At 34.1% G+C, this 21,327-nt stretch overlaps 1 protein-coding gene across 7 annotated transcripts in view; it reads right to left on the bottom strand.

Annotated features, from left to right (window-relative positions):
- CNTN6 (contactin 6) overlaps positions 1–21,327 on the bottom strand; it is a 319,927-nt gene that overhangs the window by 47,999 nt on the left and 250,601 nt on the right. For all 7 annotated transcript variants that reach the window (XR_010155484.1, XM_054680362.2, XM_063806584.1 and 4 more), the window contains one exon: positions 10,549–10,676. Coding sequence is in view for 6 of the 7 variants with exons in the window: in XM_054680362.2 (XP_054536337.1) it covers positions 10,549–10,676 (128 nt within the window). In the remaining variant the exon portion in view is untranslated. The remainder of the gene's footprint in view (positions 1–10,548; positions 10,677–21,327) is intronic.

Genomic DNA, 21,327 nt, shown 5'->3' with positions numbered 1-21,327 from the left:
AGCACATTAAAAATGTCATTTCATTTTCTTCTGGGTTCCTTTTTACTTTGTTATATCAACTGCTAGTCTTGTTTTTTTGACTTAATGTATCTTTTTTATCTGATTTTTTTCCCTTTAGTTTTGCTACTGTGTGCTTAGCTAGGCTTTCCTTTGCATTTGTCCGAATTGGGACTCACATAATTTCTTGAATTGGATACTTATTATCATTTTCAGTTTTTAAAAAATATCTGGCAAATATTTCTTCAAATATTGCTCATGCCTAATTTTCTTTCTGTCCTCTCTGCTCCTTTTGGAACAATTTTATATATGTTAAAAGCTATTCACTATATTCCATATTTTCCTTATGATACTTTCTGTCTTTCCCATTTTATTCTCTCTCCATGTTGCAGTTTAGATATTTTCTATTCACGCATCCTCCCCTTTACTAACCCTCTTTCTGTTATATCTATTCTTGTGTTAAGTCAATGTATTGTGTTCTTAATGTTAGCACTTGCAATTGTCAGTTCTAGACCTTCCATTGGAGTTTTAACAGATGCCATTTCCTTTCTGAAATTCTCCATCTTGTCATCTATTTTTTAATATATTAATCAAAATTATTTTAAAGCCCTCGTCTGAGAACTTCAATATTTCTATCGCTGTGACCTGTTACTATTGTCTGTTTTTTTCTCTGAGTTTTGGTCATTTGGTCATAGCTCCAGTTATTCCTAGTAACGTTTTATTGAATGCTAGACATTGTGGATCAAAAATGTAAGTGATTTTATAGTGTTATATTTGTACCGGGAAGATTTACTTTTTCAAGCATGCAATTATAAAAAGAGCCAGAAGCTGGTCCGAAACTGATATGAATTGAGTCTGGATCTTAGTCATTTTAAGTCCTGGTCAATTTTATTTTATTTTGTTTTGTTTCTTACTAGGACATAGTCCTTCAGATGTCCTGACTCAAGGTTGAGCTGCTTAGCAGACTTCATTCTATTTGGTTTATTCTGAACCTCTATTTGTGTCTCCCTTTCACTGTAAGTCTACCAAAATTTCTGCTGAGATGTTTTCTACTTTCTGTTTGGTTTCTTCATTCCTGATTTATACTGCTTAGGAAATGGCAAATTTCTGAGAAGAAAAACAGCAGGGAATGTGGGGCTCACCTCTCTGTGCTTTTGTTTTCTCCAGGCTTCTGCACCTCATGTTGCAAACACCTTGGCTGTTGTCACAATTCCTTGAAATAACTGTTTTTGTTCATTTTTAAATATTTTAACAATATTTGTGGTGAACATCAGTGGGAGGTTGGTGTGATAAGCTTACTTCAACTAGTTAAGACAGATTATTCTCCATTATTATTAATGTTTCATAATAGATTAAGTGTGTTGGTAAAAATATTTAGGCCATTTATCAGTAGGTTTTTGGATAATAGCTTGAAGAGTATGATAATTGCTGTCAGTTAGAGAAAGAAAGAAGTATAATTTTGGACAGAAGTAGAGATTCCTAACATAGAAATATACTAATTGTTTATTCAATCATCTATTGAAAACCATTTAATTAGTATTGCACCCTTACCTTATTCCAAATTATACATCAGTAGGAATGCTGAACAAAAGGAACAAAACTGAACTGAAGAACCATTAGAAGATTTCAGTCCTAAGAGTGACAAAATCTTGCCTATATTTTAATAGGAACATTGTAGCTTCTAGAAGGGAAACAAAGAATTAGGATAAATGCTTTTGAAGCTATTACTGGGTTTCCAAGCTTAACATTTATGAACAGTTGGTCCAAATAATTTTTTCTTGTGTGTGTCAAGGTGTGGGTTTAGCGTGTGTGTGGTGCAAGGCAGCGGGTGGGGTCGGGTGAGACCCTTCAGTTGTGAAAACCCAAAATATTTGCATATTTTGCCAATGTCCCCTGGGAGACAAAATCATCCTGGTTGAGCCATTCTGTGCTATAGCAATACTCTGGGAAAGAGATGGCATGGCTTAAAGTTTGGTCATTGAAGTGGTTAGATTCTGTATGTACCTTGAAGCTGAAACCATTTTGGGGCAATTGAATATGGGGTTTGAATGAAAGAAAAAAATTAAAAATAATCTCAAGGATTTGGTCTAAACAACTGTCAGTGCAGACTGTCATTAATATAGTGGAGAAAGAAGACAGTAGAAACAAGTTTGGGGAGTAAGAATCAGGAGTTCAAGGTTAGGATATAGTAAATTTGTAAGTGAAGATGATAAAATAGGCTGTTGAATTTGGGGACTGAAGAGAAATATCTGAGCTGGAATTAGCTTGATTTGAGTTTGGGAATTAACTTATAGATAATATTTAGAAACATAAAACTGGATGAGATACAAAGGGTAGGTACAGCTATAAAATGAAGACTAAGAGAAAAAAAGAAAAAAATACGTGTATACATACATGTATATAGAATATATAGAATGTGTATAGAATATACATGTATGTTTATATACATACATATAGATGAATATAACTATAAACTAGACTACCAGTTTAGAAAATATAATATTTAAATAACAGGGCTTTTAGGAAAAGGAATAGAATAAAATATTAAATTATTCAGAAAGATATTTTAGGACCAAGAAATATGAGTTTCTACAGTGACAAAGCCTGCCAAATGCCCAGTGAAATGGTTGATAACATATTTAAAACATGACACATTATCTTGAAATTGTCAAACATTGGAGAAAACAGAATTCCAGAGAACAAGAGGGAAAAGATGTCACAAACAACAGATTAGAAATCAAAAAAGTTTAGGCTTTCAGAGCAGAGTAACAGCTCAAAATTTCTGAGAAATAATGGCTTCCAGTCTAGAATTCTACTTCAAACTAAACCACTAATAAAATGTAAACACAGAAGAAAGGCACTTTCAAACATGAAAGATTTAAAAAATTGTATATCTCTTGGATTATTTCTCAAAAATCCACTGGAAGGTTTAATCAACCAAAGTGAGGGAGTATGTTAAGAAACAGAAAGGCATGGAGTTAGGCAATGGAGCGTCAACACACAGGGCAGGCTGATATTGAAGGGAGACTATTGAGATAGATTTGGGAAATGAATTGTTGGCAAGTCTGTAGAAAACTAAGCAAACGAACAAAAGAAGGGAAAGCAAACACGGGAAAATCAAAGCTAATACTCTGAAATAAACCTTGGACAGAGAAAAGCAGGCAAACGAACAAGGAAATCGGTGTGATGGGGTCTTCATTTCTCCAGGTCTAGCAAGCCAGAAATAAAGGAGTTGTTTTTAGTCTTTAGTTAATAAGCTTTTCCTTTTTGCAAATACAATCCATAAGTCTAAAATGTTTTATATCCTCTTAGACAAGTGCATGATTATCTGCTCACACGTGTGTCTACAGATTAAAATCTACATGCAGCATTTATCATATTTCACCACAGAGTAAAATTTAATTTCAATGCATAAAGTAATCATGGTCAATATATTCCAATTTACCTTCAGGTACCATTACTCATTTATTTACTACTTCAACATTTAAATGGTTTGGAATAAATATTAAAAGACTACTGAGAACCCCAGATTAAAAGAAACAAATGAAGAACCAGTCTAGAGAAAGCATTGTCTAAAAGTTGAGATGTCTAAATGAGAAAACATGCAATGTTACCCTATTTCCCTAGCAAATAATAATGTAAAATGTAAACACAGATCTTTTATATTAACAAATAGTCAAAGCAGGGCCTGACATCTATTTAAACAGAACATGCTCTGTAGATTCTGTGTAATAAATTAGATATGACAACTACTCTGTTTCAAAGCTATTAGTACATAATAGGCAGTGACTACATATTTATGGCATCATATTTATATTTCTTATAAATAGATAGTGTTCATTCAGACTATTCTCCAATAGTAACTTCATGCTGGCTGTAGCGAATTATACAATAGAAGACTTCTGTACCTTTTTTGTTTTGGGGGACTGTTTCTGAGACAGGCTCTTGCTGTATTGCCTAGGCTGGAGTACAGTGGCATGATCATAGCTTACTGCAATCTTGAATTTCTGAGATGGAAGTGATCCTTCCATCTCAGCTTCCCAAGTAGCTGGGACAACAGGCATATGCCACCATGCCTTACTAATTTTTCTTATTTTTAGTAGAGATAAGGTCTTGCTATGGTCTTGAACTCCTGGTCTCAAGCAATCCTCCCACCTCAGCCTTTCGAAGTGCTGGGATTACAGGCATGAGCCACCACACCCAGTCTGTAGTTTTGTAGAAGATGAAAGTAGAAATTTTTATTGTGCCTGTCAATAGGTCTTAATACAAATGATATTTTCTTCTGAATGTTTCATGTTGGGATGAGGGAGGCAAAATGAGAAAATAAAACCCCAAAAAAGAGGATAAGGCTAAGTTTGATTCATGTGATTATTTTTTCCCCTTCCACGCCCTTCAACCCCATTCCTCTTTTGGACTTGAAAGCATTTGGTAACTACTTGCTTGAGTATTCAGGATCCAGAGACTGAAAACATAGCTTGCTTCTGGGGAAGTCTTTTCCATCTTAACGACATAGTTTCTTCCTAAAAAAAAAAAATGGCCCTAGAGCATAAGTGACCACTGAGCTAATTTAGAGAGAGAATGCCTAAGAAGAAGAGAAGCCTAATTGCTTCTTTTACGGTCAGAATAGAGTCAAGGTAAATTTACTAAATTTCCAATTCTTAACTAAAAACCCAAGAAACAAGTGAGCACAAGTGTTTGCAGGTTTGGGCAGGAAACTAAAGATCAAAAAGACTTAATAGTTTGAGATTTATATATACATACATGTATATATGCATTTAGTTACCTGCAGAATAAACGTATTGGTTGAAGTGTTTTTTTTTTATTTTTTTATTTTAATAAAAATAGGAGATGGATAGCCAGTGGTTTATACTGTATGAATGAGACCAAACACAAAAGAATACACAATATAAGGTAGCATTTGAATGAAATCTATGGTGAGAAAATTATTACAGTAGCTGCTTCTAGGAGTGTAGTAGGAACAAGGATTAAGTGACATAAAAAAAGTTCTAGATGTTGGATGATAATGATGTTCTATATCTTGTGTGTTTTGGGTTACAAATGCCATTTTCAAAATTTAGTGAATATACATTAAAATTTATGTATTTTATTATATGTAAATTTTACATAAATGTGCATTTATGTAAATGCACATTTAAGATTTACATATAATAAAATGTAAATGCACACAAATATTGCACTCAAATGAATTTTTACATATAAAAATGTACATATAAAATTGCACTCTAATGAATGAAGACTGCGGTATTTAGGAGGAAGTACTAACATCTGCATGTTACTATACTTTTATTCCTGCTAGACTTTGAACAATGCGATGTAAAATTGTCTCATGCATTTTTTAATACGTACATTTGTTGGAAGATGGAAAAGAAAGCTAAAGTTCTGCCACTTACTAATGCAGGGACCTTGGGCAAGTGGTTTTAGCAACCTATTCCTCAATCTCCCTTGTATAAAATTGAGATAATAATATCTGCTTCAAAGCATTACTCTGAAAGTTAAAATGAGATGATATACACAAAGAACCTATCATGGTGCCTAGGACAGAGAATGTATTTAACAAATAGTAATGAATAATAATAATAAAGAAAACAAGATGAATAACCATAAAAACTAAGTCGTCAAGTTCCACGTTAGTTAGTAATGGCAGGTTAATATAATTCCAGAGGCTGTGCATTGGCCACTTTAGTAAGAGTTCTATACTCTTCTGTGTCTGGTCTCCTTCAACTGGCATAAACCACTAGCTATACACCCCCTATTTTTATCAAAATTAAACAAAACAAAACTTTGACCAATAATAGGTTTAAACTATGCAGTAAAAATATCTTGAAAAAAGTGGTAAAACCTATACTGTATTAACATCTATCCTTTACATTATATTTTGTAAAATATACATTAAGAAAAAACACAGCTGTATGTCATATGGGATAATTTAATCTGAGTGACATATGCTGCATTTTAAAAAAGATTGTGAACTAAATTGTCATGAAGACCAAGACAACATTGATCTTAGTGGGCTTGCTTAATTTGATGCGTGTTTTTGCTTGTTTTTACATTTTTACTTGAAGAGATTGTAGTATTCACGTTTCAATAATTCACGCAGCATCACTTTCAATATTGGAACAGGAAATTTTTTCATCTGACCAGTATAATAACTCATTATATATTTTCTCACCTTGAAAGTAATTTTTACCATCACTAATTTTTAAATCAAATGTTCATTCTGTTGAAATGCTTTCAGTCATACTGTGTAGGAAAGTGGCATGTGGAACTGAACATTTTTGGGGAGATTTTAGTGCTACTGGAGACTTCTCTGGTGTTTTCAAGTACTACGATATGACAAATGTATTCCAATACATCTTGTCATTTCTCTGAAATTGTACTTTTGGTTTGCTCAATCAAACTGGGCTTGTCGATAAAGCTGAGCTTGATACCTCAAATCCTTCAAACTGCCTTCTAGAGCCACGAAGCCTCCAATTATCTACATATCTTGGGCATTTCTCTTAGTAAACTTAGACCCGTATCATTCTGCTGGAGAAAATGGATGGGCCACTCTGTAATGCTGGTATAATAAAGACTTCTATCACGAAGAATAAACAACTAAATGAGCAGCAATAAACTTAATTTGCACATTAGATATGCTTTTCCAAGTTCCGACATTTCAGTTGAAAATAACACTGAAGCAATGAGGCCTATAATTGAACATCCAAAACTTCTCCAGTGGGGAAACAAAAAACAAATGTTGCCTGCAAACCAGATCATTTTTATAGCCTGCTGTTACTCTGCTTTTTAATAATTGTCCAAATGCCAGATCAAATAATTTCTCCTTTTATGTGATTTTCATATACCTCTTAGTGTATGTACACATTGTAATTTTAATCTCAGTCCTCCAAAATGAAAACACTTAAACTCTCTTTCCTCTTGATTCCTTGTTTGTGCCTCTGAAACATGTCCTTAAATTATACTGGGCATCTTCTGAGGCGCTGGAAAGGCTGCTGCTCATTGCACTCACAATGTTTGAATGGAAAATCGCCTTATCCTGCTGTATTAGTGAAATAGAAATTTCCAACATACAGTGCAGATAACTTCAGAATCCTCTTAACACAGATAAGCCATATCAGCTAAAAACTAAGCTGGAAAATATCTCACTCTTGTAACTATTATCTTTTCGATGTTATCTAACAACAACATTTCTTGCATGACAGAGGCTGATAAGTAAATTCAAAGGGAGATGATTGTTTTATCAGCTTTACTGAAATTTCTCATTTGCTCCTTAACACTCTATTACTCTTAAGGTCACTATACACTGATTTTGGCTTGAGAAACAAAATTATATTTGATTCTGTAACAGCAATCATATGAATATTACTGATGAGAAAATACACATACATATATACACAACTATTAAGCCATCTTAACAAACAACCAGATGACTATACACCCAATAGTCAAGAAAATGGTTGAATTGATGTACACTATTATAATTTTTTCCTATGCTAGGCTTCAAATTTGTAGGTTGTAAAATAATAATTCCTTGGCAGTGATGTCTTCAACATTTTTACATGAAAGGGAATTAGAGATAACAGTCTAGTTAAGAGGACATGGTAATAATAGACTTAGAACTGTGCTTGTATGACAGTCACACACTTTCATAAAGATTAAACATTACAGATAAATAATAAAGCAACGTTTCTAAGGCTGTTTTTCTTCATACTGTACACACATTTTGTGTTTATTTTATTTATATGTATTTGTGTGGTTAAGTATGTACATGTTTATATTGCATAGGATAGTTCTTGTTAATGACAAAGAAGCAAAAGACCCCAAAATCCACTTAAAATGGGAAGTGGATGTGTCATGAAGGTTAAAATATAGCAAAATTTCCTTCCCATTATTAGGTGTAAATGCATGAAAGTAACTTGATAATCATGCATAGTGACATCAGTTATGTTAGCATGTACCCTTTTTGTATATGTGAGTTATTCTCCTGTACTGTGCTAGAAATACCAAAACAATGAATTCTCTTCACGAATTTTTGGATTTCGACGTAGGTTCAGGCTTGTACCCCCTTAGGAGAGTGAGGTGATCGATGTCTGTCAGAAATAAAAGATTACAAACCCTACAATTAGAAAGTGAATGCATGTAAAAAGTTTGGTTTTTTTCTTTGATGTTCTTTTTTTGCAAAGTGTCCTAAGAAGCTCAGACCCTGAAAAATTGAAAACTGTCAGATTTTAGAGCAAGGAAGCCAGTATGAAAAGTATCCCTATGAACTAAGCTGCATAAGATAATAACATTTTATTAAATCAATAAATATTTACTGGGCACATACAGTTCCCAGCAATGTTCTAGGACTTATGATTCATCATTGATTAAAACAAAAATCCCTGCCCTCTTTATGCTTCTGTTCTAGAAGGGAAGAAAAGACAAAAAAAAAAAACAAAAACAAAAACATAATAAGTAAGTCAGTTATACAGTTCGTAAGAAGATAAAAAGTGGTACAGAAGAAGAAAGAGTGGAACTGATTAAGGTAACAAGGAATGCCTAGTGGGATAATTTTGTTTCAACAACCTCAGCAAAGAGCACTAGAAATGAACAAACAAAAATGTAAGTCAGGCTTTTTTTTTTTAACTGAGCTATCTTGATTAATTATTGTTTTACTTATGGAAAGAGCAGAGTAGCTGGGGATTATGGTTAGATTTATGGAATACTTGAAAGCGTAGATAAACTTATTTCCATCATAAGTACTAGGAATCTAACTTGCAGAAAACATGGCTATATTACACATCTGAAATATGCAAATGTTATATCCAGAATGCAGTCCAGTGGCTTCCGAGTTTCTCAGTTAATATTTTTGTTAGCCGTCACCTTTTATTTTTCTTTCATCAGTTATTAGTGGACTGTGAGTATTATGATGTCAAAGGTTTAAGAAACACTGGAGGAAGAGTGCCTATTCATTCAGTTCAATCTACCATTAACTTTTGTTTTTCTTATCCTCCAGAGTGAAGGAATCCCCATCATTGTATTTTAACAGCAAAACCATTGGCCCTCCTCCCAGATCACCAGTATTCTAAAGAAACTTTCTTTTAAAAACTACATTGGCTACTGCTGATGTTTTCTATCCCTTCTATTTCACGTTTTAATGCCCTCTGGATTTTTCCATACCTAGAAGATTTAACTGCAAAATGCCTTTTTATCCTTCACCACATTTTAATCTTCTGCTGTAATAAAATTTGCATACTACTTACACCTTCTTAATTTGAAACGATATAATAAATATCTTTTTTCCCCTTAATGAACTTGTTACTTTTTCAAATATAAAGCATTCACATTTTTCAGGGTCTGAGTATTGCCAAAAATTTGCTGGAGAAATAGTCTGTTCCTAAATATAGCCATAACATCTATCTTGAAACACTTAAGTCCATCTCTGTCTTAAAAATTGATGACAATACAATCTTAAGGAAGAGAAGTTTTTCAAAATATGCCACACTGGTTGGATTTTGACACACCAAGTTTTATCAGTCACATTTCCCCAGAATACTTCAGACAATTGTCGTCATAATGTAATACGCTTGAGACGAGTTGGCAGAAATATCTTCCAGGCTCAAAGGTGGGTGTTTATTTTCCTTGAGATATTTTAAAGGATGGTTGAAGTGTAGCAGCTAACTACTTTTTATTGAATATATTTATTTTAATGGAAAAGATGAGAAAGCACCAAATGCTGATTTTAATCATTTGGGCTTAATTAGCCGCTTAAACTGCTTTATCAAGAGAGCCATTTTTATCATCCAGGAGGCAATGAAATGATAGAAGTGATACAGCTTCCAGTAAACACACTAGTTTTATGAGCTGAGATTCAACAAAATAAAGCAGCAAAGAAAGGGAATAGATACTTCTAATATTAATTATGTCCTTGGTGATAAATGTAGGAACATTTGGATTGATACTGATTTAGAAATCTTAAAAGTATAGAATTTATCTCTATAAATTGTATGAGTTTATCTGTTTACTGTGATGAAAATATAATAATGATTCACACAGATTTTAATTTTTTCTCTTTGAAAAGAACTGCTTACTAAAGGTTGTGACCCTGCATTTCATTAGTTTTGTACCTGGAGTTATATAAACAAATTAGCCAGTTATGTATTTGGTAGCCTTATATACATGTAAATATTTCACATAAAAATAAAGATTCTGAAAGATATTTGACCAAAAAAATGTTATCCACTGACTTTATCAAAACATCCATGGCCCCTAACATTAAGGCTTATGTAAAAAGCCAAATAATTTAGGTGTAGGTTTTAACTCTAATGACACTCTGACAGCATTTTCGATTGCCAAAGTATTCACATCTACCATGGTATCCCACTGGCAAAGTGTGCATGTTATTAATGAGTACGGGAAAGGATCTCTTAAATAAATTGTGAAATCAACAATTTTACATACACAATATGGTACAGGTTCGACACCAGAACACAAGTCATAATATGCCTGCATATTTACAATGTTCATCAAGCACAAATGAAGATAATATGATACCTTTTACAATGAGGCTGCCGGTGTTCTTTGCAGTGCCAAACTGATTTGTGGCTATGCATGTATATGATCCAGCATCTGACCTGGTAATATTATATATCTTGAGGCTGCCATCCTCCAAGAGAAATACTCTAAAAAGAAAATACATCATTAATAGAAGTAAGGCTCTTCAACACTGGTAAATCATAAGTGCTTATTTTTATTTTAAAACTTTACTAAAATCATGGGTGTATGTGTTAATATGAATTTTTTCCTTTCCTATTATTCCGTTCTTCATTGTGAGCTATCTCTGAGTCTACATATTAGAGTGAATGGCGTTTGCTTTTATTCTGACACGATATTGATAATTATCATTCTATAACTTGAATTATCATTGTCGATTTCAAAGCATATTAAAAATAAAATCAGTGCTTGGTAGTATAATGTCAAGTTGCTTGATGAATAAGAAATGCAACTATTTACTGTGTATTTTCCAAAGTCAACTCACTGGCAAAAATTGAACTTGGCTTAGGAGAAATGCAAGCTAATTTTCACAATTAGTCTGTGTATTTTTAAACATGGTCTGTCAGCATTTTCTGTGGCCACAGAACGGGGTGTTGAACCACGACAGCATTTGCCAGTGCTGATGAGTTGAAGAAACTATCTATATGGTTCCATGGCCAGAGGGCCATGCTTATTATGTGGCTATCCCATCAAAAAGAGGAAGGAAGGAGTAGAAAGAATAAGGCTTCATGGGTTAATTATGAATTAATATTAATATTCCTAAAAGAGAGAGTACAAAAAGGAGGTTCATCTGCCAAAGAAGTTCCCATCTTTCATAAAATAATCCATATTAAATTTTCTCTGAAACTCTAGCATAGTCTAAAGCACAATGCCACTGAAATCAGAAAAAAAAAACCCGAGATTTGTTCCCTGAAAAATTCACCATCAAATGTAATAAGAGGAGACTGAAAAAATGTAAAAACAAAAACATTCGTCCAATTTTAGGCTACCATATTTTATATCTTACAAATGTAGTTATCAACCTTTTAAAAACATTAGTAGGTAGTCAAGATTGTATCAAAATGTGTGACAACATACTAATTTTTAACAACAGTTTTAAAGGCAAGAAAGGCTAGACAATTGGCATGCATGCCATATCCATTAACAGTAACAAAACAGTATTTGCTGCATTGCAAACATATCGTTGTTTCTAATATATGTATAACACAAAATTCAGCTAATATAATTAATTACTCAATTTGAAACACAGAGAATACCAGCCAACGACAATTTGCAGGAAGCCAGCTTCTGACATTGGATTTATTATTAATAACAGATTCCAAATTCTGTTATCAGTGAGTGGAAGGAGCCACATCTGAATTTAGAATGTTCCATGGCATGTAATCAGATTTTTTAAAGTCATTATCTTAGAGTATTCTCCCATAGGAGACATTTAATGTCTTATTTAATTTCTGAGATGTCTAGTGTACTAGATCCCAATTTACATTAACAATTGAGTTATGCCATTATTGACAGAGTAACAAAACTATTCTATTATGCACCAAACTCAGGCCAAATATAATTCTTTATCTGATTTCAATTAGAAGAGGTAAATGTGAGAAGCTTTTGGGTGCATCTACCCCTAACATTTAGGAATAACTAGGAATTTTGAGCAACACAGAAACCTGAACTATTGGCCAATAAAAAATACATGACAGAAATGATAGGTCTGCTGATATCTAAAGGCCACCAAGAAAGTTTTCCAGCCACTAAGTCAATGCCAATGTCTTTATTTCATATATTTTTTCACATAACTTCCAGAAAGGAATAATTCAAGTGTGCAGTGGTACCCTGAGTACACTACCCCTCTCAGGCTCAGTAGGTCTTCAATGTTTGCTAAATCGAGTTGAAATTGCCATCATCGAGGCTGATTATTTCTATGAAATCCTAATCAACACATCAATATTTCTTAAGTGCTTACTACTGTTGAAGGTACTGAGAGAGCAAACTAAGAAAAGTTAAAATCTGCCCTAGACTAACTAGCTAAGTAGGAGAGAATGAAGTTATATCTAATTATCCTAGTACTCAGGCTTTTTCCAGAACCATTACTTTGCCTTACGTTTAGTAAAATAATTCTGCATGTTAATTATATGGTCCAAGAAGTTTCAGCAGAGTCATCACTGGATGCCCAAAAGATACTCCATGTGTTTACTCCTCAAAATGTGGTCTTATCCCAGACCTAATGAATCAAACTGCATTTTCACAAGACACCCTATGCACTGTAGTACATACAGTGACTAGCATGTACAATAAAGTTTGAGAAGTACTGATCTATTTACTATTAAACTTTAATCTGAAAATTTTTTCTTTACTTCAAAGTAAGACTACATCTTACTTATGATCTTATGAAAATAATTTATAAAAGAATAATAACATACATTTTAAATGTTTTATAAAAATAGCCAAACTAGTAACCAAATTGATTTATGATTTATTAAAATAAACTTTAAAAGTTCTCTCTGTTGATCTAGGATATAGACATTCAAAGATTTAATCATAACTAAAGATTTTATGGCATAACAAACAGTACAGATATTTGAATGTATCACTTAGATTTCTCCTTTAATTAATGAGATATTAAAATATAGTAAAAAAATTAATCTCGTGACAATATAAACAGAATCAAACAACCTGATCATTGTCTTAATTTTATTAAGAAAAAATTAAACAAAAACTATAAAAGTAAGAATTTCCAGTTTTTTAACATATCTAAACACGTCTTAGCAGAAATGATTTTAAAAAAGCCAAAAGAAGGAACGCTCAGTGAAGATCAAATGGTACTGAGCAATTGGCATTTTCAGATAAGTCAAAATGCACATGTAAGAATTAACTGGAACATTTTAATTGATGGTTTTGGTAACATTCATAGAGAGAGACTGATTTTTTTCTATTCTTTTACAATATGCAAAAAAGATACTTTATCTCAAGGATTGGTAATAACATATCAATGAACGATATTAAAATATTCTACCTTCATTTGCATATACGCTTCTCTGGCATTAAAAAAAAAAAAAACACACAGCCAGAAGAATAGATAAGCTTGGCTATCTGTAAAAAGCAGGAAAAATATTCTGATAATAAAAGTAGAGATATGCATGAATGATTAGTAAAAAGCATATAGTTACAGGGAAAAAAAGCAGAAGGTAATACCATGATTACATATTATATGTATATTATTATATGAGGATTTAAGGTTGAAGTTATACTACTAATATATAATGAGTCATAAAAATATGTGTGGAAATTTGTGAGCACCATGAAATGATGGAAGACTTCCAAAAATTCAACAGCAGTTTAAATACATGATTGAAACTGGAGCAATGTTAAGATATTTTTTCCTTCTTAATCAGCAAATACTTTCTAAATGTCTACTGTGTTTGAAACGGTATGTTAGGTGTTACAATGGGGATGCGAAAATAAAAAGTGTTAGATGTTAAAGGTGCTCTTTTCCATATTAAAACTCATTGTTATAAATTTATGGAGGCTATGACATATTATAGGGAGCTGGTTCTGCACAGGCCCTCTAGTAAGTGTGTAATAAATGTCAACTCATCGAATGCTTAAGACAAACTTCTGGGCTAGGTATTGTTTGCACCCCTATTTTATATATCAGGAAACAGGCATAAAGAGAAGCAATAGGTGACTCAAGGTACCCACTAGATGGCGGAGGGCTCAGATTCTAACCATGTCTTTCTTTAGACCAGAAAACACTTATTTTAGCAAGTTCCCTTTCAGTTCATTTCTAAAACATAGTTTACTAATAGCAGAGTTACTAAAAGCAGCATAAATTTAAGCTATATGTGCATGTACATATGTGTGTATATATGTATGTATAATTTTATTTGCATAGAATGACCTTTAATATTGAAGATTTAAAATCTGACCTTCAGAGTCTAATAACTCTCTAAAATGTGATGCAACATTTGTGTACATGTATGTGCATTTTCTCAAGATTCTTAGTTTATGTGGCATCTTAAAGACAGGCTTAATATCCATTCCCCTGCTCTGGAAGAGAGTTTTAACCATAGATATCTTAACACGTGAGGTACTAATAATGGTCATGCTGATACTAAGGATTGTTTTTCCTCTTTTCTTGTGCCATCCTGTGCAATTATGGTGTAATTAGCAGAGTGGATAAAAACTTGGGCTTTGAGGACAAACTACTTATGACGGAATCTGAATCCCAACATTTGATTTTTGTGTTACTGGGCCAAGTTAACTAATGGCCCAAGTCCTTTTTTTTTTTTTTTTTTGTCTATAGCATAGAAATACTAATATTACCTGTGTCACAGAGTCATGAGGATTAATTGATATAAATATTCCAAAATGCTTAGCACTGTACCTGACTCCCTTAGCAGTCAATAGGTAGGCTTTTAATGAACTGATTTCTCATCCTGCCTAAGAATGTAGGCATATCTATAACTCCATGAGGAATAAACAACAAGGAAAGAAGAAATTGTTTTATCACACTGCATTTTGAACAAAGAGGCCTGAGAACTATATACTGGGCTTTTCGAAAGGAGTCTAATGCCAGCAAAACTGTCCTCAGCATTAAGTTTCACTGCTTAAAACCCTTCCTTGAATTCATGCAACCTCTTGTCTGTGTTCTTAGCTACTTAATCTTTTTGATCTACAATGCTCTAATTTTTATTTTAGAAATCATAATGTGATTGCTGTAAAAGTTAATTAAATGCTAGATATTAATCTAATTCTTATTCTTAGCTGATACTAATATTTGACATTTTCTCTCCTCCAAGACTCCAGTTACTATTTCTGATTCTCACTCTGTTGCTCATGCCTAATGTCTTCTTAAAATTCTTGCCTATGGCTGGACTCAGAAGCATGTTATGTGGCTTTAACTAAGCTCTGGTTATCAGTCCCTAGACTCTCCTTGGTTTTGGCACCACCAAATTCTGACATTTGACTTACGGTGTTGGTATGTTTCCTCCTTATTTCCTCAATAAGTTTAGTGATAACACCATTTCTCTCATGTCTTTATTCTCTAATATCCACTTAATTAGAATATTTTAACTGTTCACACAATTAAATAGAAAAATTTTCCCCAAATTACCAAACCTCAATATTCTGTTTAGATAATTAAATCACTGATTATAGCATTTGCACTTAAAATGTTCTGTAAAATTAGAATTTAAAGGCATTTATATGTGTAGATATAGTATGACTATTCAACTAATAGAAAAATTAATAGCGTTTGTATTGTACCATGCAATTCCTCTAATGCATTATGAGTCAAAATTCAGAAGAACAAGCTGTGTCTGACAGTTAAGTGACACTGGGTAGATTTTATAGTGGCTTTAGAATATAGAGCATGTACAAAACTAAGCCAATAACGTATAAATATTTCAAGGTTAACTGATAAGTTGAAGGCAGATTTTTAAAGAGCAGTTGAACACGCGACATTTTAATCTTCCCACTGTCAGGGAAGGTAGGTAGTCCTACACAGAAAACAAAAGTAACAGATGTCCTGCCCATTTGCCTGACTTTATACCTATTACCTTCTATTTGATGGGTCATTATGAACAGAACACCAGGAAGGAGAAGGATCACATCGCATCCACCTGGAGGGCTTCTTTACCCGCAGCATGTGCATCAGATTTTGTGTTACTTTAACGAACTACATCGAGACTAATGCGGAATATTTTACCCTCGTTTTTCTGGTGTCTTAGTCCATTTAGTGCTGCTATATCAGACTCCCTGAGACTCAGTAATTTATAAAGAAAAATGGTTTATTTGGCTCATGATTCTGGTGGCTGGAAGGTTCACGGTTGGGCAGCTGCAGCTGGTGAGGTTCTCAGGCTGCTTCAACTCATGGCAAAAAGCAGAAAGAAACTGGTATGTGCAAACAGGTCACATGGCAAGAGGGGAAGTAAGAGAGAGAGACTGAGGAAGCCAGACTCTTTTACAAACGCTCTCTAGCAGGAACAAATCTATTCTCAAGAGAGCAAGAACTCACTCAACCCAGAGGGAGGGCATTAATCTATTAAGGAGGGATCTGTCCCCAAGGCCCAAACAGGCTCCACCTCCCAAAACTGCCACATGGAAGATAAAATTTCAATATGAGTTTTAGTGGGGACGATCCATATCCAAACCATAGCACCTGCATTGCATGAACTAATACCTGCTCATAATTAACTATTTCAATACAATAGAGATTAACATTCACATCCTTTTTTGTCACTATAACAAATCTAATATCTACCCAATCCTTAATTTATTTACATACGGAAAACAGATCTGTACATGTAGATTCCAAGGTGTGAATAGAAAATAAGAAATGCTCCAGATTTTTTGTTGGGTATCAACCATAACTTTGTACAAAGTTTGAGGACAAAGAGGATTATAAATAGCTAAATTTCTAAAACTTAAAAAAAAAAAAAATAGGTCATCGGGCAATTATAATTTCTTATTGCTGAAACTAGAGCAATACTGCTATTTTTATAGTTAGATTATTAACTGGAGTATTGCTTCCAGTTCTGTCTAAAGATAATGCTGTAGACCATGAAATTTCAATTGATTCTCTAATTTTACTGATATTTGGAAAATGTAAAATTGATTTTATTAAAATGAGTTAGATAAGAAATAGAAATGTGGGTGTAAATTCTTCCTGTTCACAATTTAAGTTTTAGGTAAAATCTCCCACTGGAATCTATTTTAGATCAAATACTGATATTGTGGTAAAATGTCCCACCGGAATCTGTTTTAGATTAAATATTAATATTGCATTTTAATGATTTTTGCACCCGATTATTATAGTTAATGTGTAATATCTACGCTAATGTCACTGTCATTTAATAAGCTATCTTTTAAAAATTTCTTATTTTAACAAACCACATAAAAAGTCAATCTACAAACAAGTACATTACAAAGTTTGCTCATTTAAATCAAAATAAAGGTTGTCCTTTCCATCATTTTATGTCAGTAACTTTAATTATAAGTAATTGTATGGCTGGGCATGGTGGTTCATGCCTGTAATCCCAGCACACTGGGAGGCCAGGGTGGGTGAATCACTTGAGGTCAGGAGTTCGAGACCAGACTGGCCAATATGGTGAAGCCCCGTCTGTACTGAAAATACAAAAATTAGCCGGGTATGGTGGTTCGTGCCTGTAATTTCAGCTACTCAGGAGGCTGAGGCGGGAGAATCACTTGAGCCCGGGAGGTGGAGGTTGCAGTAGGCCAAGATCGTGCCACTGCACTACAGCCTGGCGGACTGAGACCCTGTCTCAAAAAAATAAAGTAATTGTACATAAGTAGTTAAACACAGATAACATCTGATACCCCTGTCCAGGCAAAAGTCAAAGATTTAATCAATGGATTGATGAAAACCTAATTTATCAGTCCTTATAAGATCATCAATGTAGTAAAAATGAAAAAAAGCAAAAGAGACAGAGATGAAGTGAAAATGAAGTACTGTCTCAAGAGAGTCATGATCGAGGGACCAGAGGAAACAAATCTAAATCTGGCCACTGTACCAAGTAACGGAGATCACACTTTCAGCAAAGCACAGGCACAGACAATTGTTAATCAGTTCTGAACAAGAGGAAACACATATCAAAAAATTCAGGAAAATTTATAGAAAGGACTGTTAAATATTATATTCATTTCTTTTATTTTGTCTGACTTTGGGGAAAGAACACAAATATTTATTTTCAGGGAAGAGTTGTGTGAGTCCCAAAGAGGAAACAAATGTTTATAATTTGCAAATCTTTCTTTGAGTACCCTCCTTCACAGAACCTGCCAGACAAAAGCCTAAACTCTCTTCTCCTCATATCTAGCAGAGGTTTCACTCTCCAATCTGCTTATCTGAATCCCATTCACCCTCCAAAACCTACTTTGATTCCCAGTGTTTCAGACACACCTTATGAATCTTTTAGGTTCTCTCAGTTCCACTGACTGTCAAAGGTTCAGGTAATGCAGCTCCACCAGCAAAGGGGGCAGTCAGGTAAATTAATCCCTTTTTCTTTCCTTCCACAGACTGTTCCCAAGTGGTTTCTCTCTACGGCCTGTCCAGAAGCAACCTATGTAGCTGACAACCTAAGATGTCAAGCTACCAATGATGTGACTATGGCTTGAAGTGAGGCAGCAGGTGTGCAGTAAGATACAATCATCCATTGCTGTCCTGCAAGTGGACCTCCCTGAGAAGCAGAACTGAGCACTGTTTCCTGGGGAACCCCACCAAGATATACAGCTTTCTCTATCACATCCTTCTCCAGTCACTAGAGTTCACGATATGCTCTTTCTCCCCACATCAAAAAACTGAGATGCAGGGAGATTCAATAACTAACTTAACCGCAGCCCTGATACAGGTCTTCTGATATGGAGTCAGTGTTTTTTCTACTGAGTCATTATCTAAATCATTTTACTGTCTTGTACTTTTAATTTTCTTTTAGATAAGTTTTTGCTCTCCAAATATGCTGTAAAATCTAAGGTTTGTTTGAGGCAGGTGATACAGGGATTATAAGACCATGGACTCTAAAGTCAGATCACTTTGAATACGTGCCTGAGTTTCTGTTTTTGGCCATGTCAATTTAGGAGCGGTTGCTTGATTTCTATGCCAACTTTATATAGAATGGAGATATGAGTAGTAATAACATCATCATCTTGTTTTGAGAATTAAATACATTATGCTATATATAGAGAGAGAGAGCCTAGAGCATAATGGGTGTCCCAAGATAGTAGCTAATATTCTTTATTTGTTTATATTCTCCAAGAAGCCCAACAGTTAGCAGGTACTTAATAAATATGCATTTTTCTGATTGCATTTACTGTTAAATATTCAGCCTTTTGTTTCTAGACCCAGAGGTATATTTGTCAATATTATCAATAAATTCAGTCCCCTAACAGAAAGCGATTTAGTCAAACAACCACATTATTTGTAAGTATAAATAAGGAGTATAAACTTTATACTTATAAACAATGTGGTTATTTGATCATTCTGTTAGTTTGCTGATGCCCCTCAAAGCAGTACAAACGTTGATGCAAAGAAACGGAGTTGGCCTTTGAACAATGCAGGGGTTGGGGTGCCAACTTTCTCACAGAGTTGAAATTCCACCTGTAACTTTTGACTTCCTAAAATTAACTACTAATAGTCTCCAACTGACCAGAAGCCTTACTGATAACATAAACAGTCCATGAACAAGTTTTGTATGTTATATGCATTATACAATGTATTTTTACAATAAAGTCAGCTAGAGAAGATATCATGTTACTAAGAAAATCATAAGGAAGAGAAAACATATTTACTACTTATTATGTGGAAGTGGATCATAATAAAGTTCTTCATCATGTTGACACTGAGTAGGCTGAGGAGAAGGAGGAAGAGGAGGTGTCCGGTCTCACTGTCTTAGGAGTGGCAAAGGTGAAAGAGGTGGAGGAGGTGAAAGGAGAGGCAGGAGGGGCAGGCACAGTCAGTATAACTTTTAATGAAAAAAACTCAAGTATAAATAGACCTGCACAGTTCAATCCCCGTTGTCCAACGGTCAACTCTCCATTCAAATCACTAGGATAAGACTTGGTGTATAAAACAAATCTTAATCATTATTTTTTTTCAGTTCTGATCATGCAACTAAAGGGTATAATACAAGCCAGAGTAAAATATTTTTAATTATTATAATAATACAGACCCCGTTTGGTGGTTCCTAAATATTCATCTGATTCACAGAATTGTTGCAATAAGATCTCTAGTATTTTTTTTAGCCTCTGTCCTAGCTCCAGGCAAATAATAGTGTTCCTTTGGGCAGCTGTATTGAGTTATATTAGGCAGAGTGTAATTAAATATTTATGGGCCGTAGGAAGAGGGAAAGGAAAGGAAGCAAAAATGAAAACCTACATGAAGTGACATCATAAACAGGTAACAAATCCAATTTGCTATGTTTTGCTGGAAAGCAAGTGCTTATAAAAGAAACAGACAGGCCAGGCAGGGTGGCTCACACCTTTAATCCCAACGCTTTGGGAGGCCGAGGTGGGCAGATAACTAGGTCAGGAGTTCGAGACCAGCCTGGACAACATGGTGAAACCCCTTCCCTACTAAAAATACAAAAATTAGCCGGGCGTGGTGGCGCTTGCCTGTAATCCCAGCTATTCCAGAGGCTGATGCATGAGAATTGCTTGAACCCAGAAGGCGGAGGTTGCAGTGAGCCGAGATCGTGCCACTACACTCAAGCCTGGGTGAAAGAGGGAGACTCCACCACAAACAAACAAACAAACAAACAAAAGAAATAGACCTGAGTAATTTTATGTTACTTTTTTTTGGCAACTCTTCCACAAAATCGAGAAATACATATTTTAAACTATTAAATAGCTAAGGATATACTTCCCATTAACTGATTTTTCAAGGATGATTCAGGGTCTTTAGGTAGTTAAGTGAAAGGGTTTTATTAGCAAATAGTTGTTCAGAAGGGTTACCTAGATATTAGAAATAGACTCAAATACATTTTAATTTAAATGAGAACGTTACTGGTGCCCGTTTCTACTTTTTCAGAATTCCTAGTGTCTGTAATTGTATTTACAACTAGTGCATAATTACTGGAGTGAACAAATGATTCAATCTTAAGTCTTTGGTTCAACTGTCTTAAACTCCAAAGCAGAAAGCAAGCATCAAATATTCAGACCTCTAAACTTATCAAAATGTGTCACCTTGTTTAATATACACAAATAATTTAAGTGTCATCTTTGTAGTGGCTGACGCAACACAAACACAGATTCACGGTGACTGAATTATGG

This window comes from Pan troglodytes, chromosome 2 (genome assembly GCF_028858775.2).
Source record: "Pan troglodytes isolate AG18354 chromosome 2, NHGRI_mPanTro3-v2.0_pri, whole genome shotgun sequence".
Classification (NCBI taxonomy): Eukaryota; Metazoa; Chordata; class Mammalia; order Primates; family Hominidae; genus Pan; species Pan troglodytes.
This window is presented reverse-complemented; position numbering and strand designations above follow the sequence as displayed.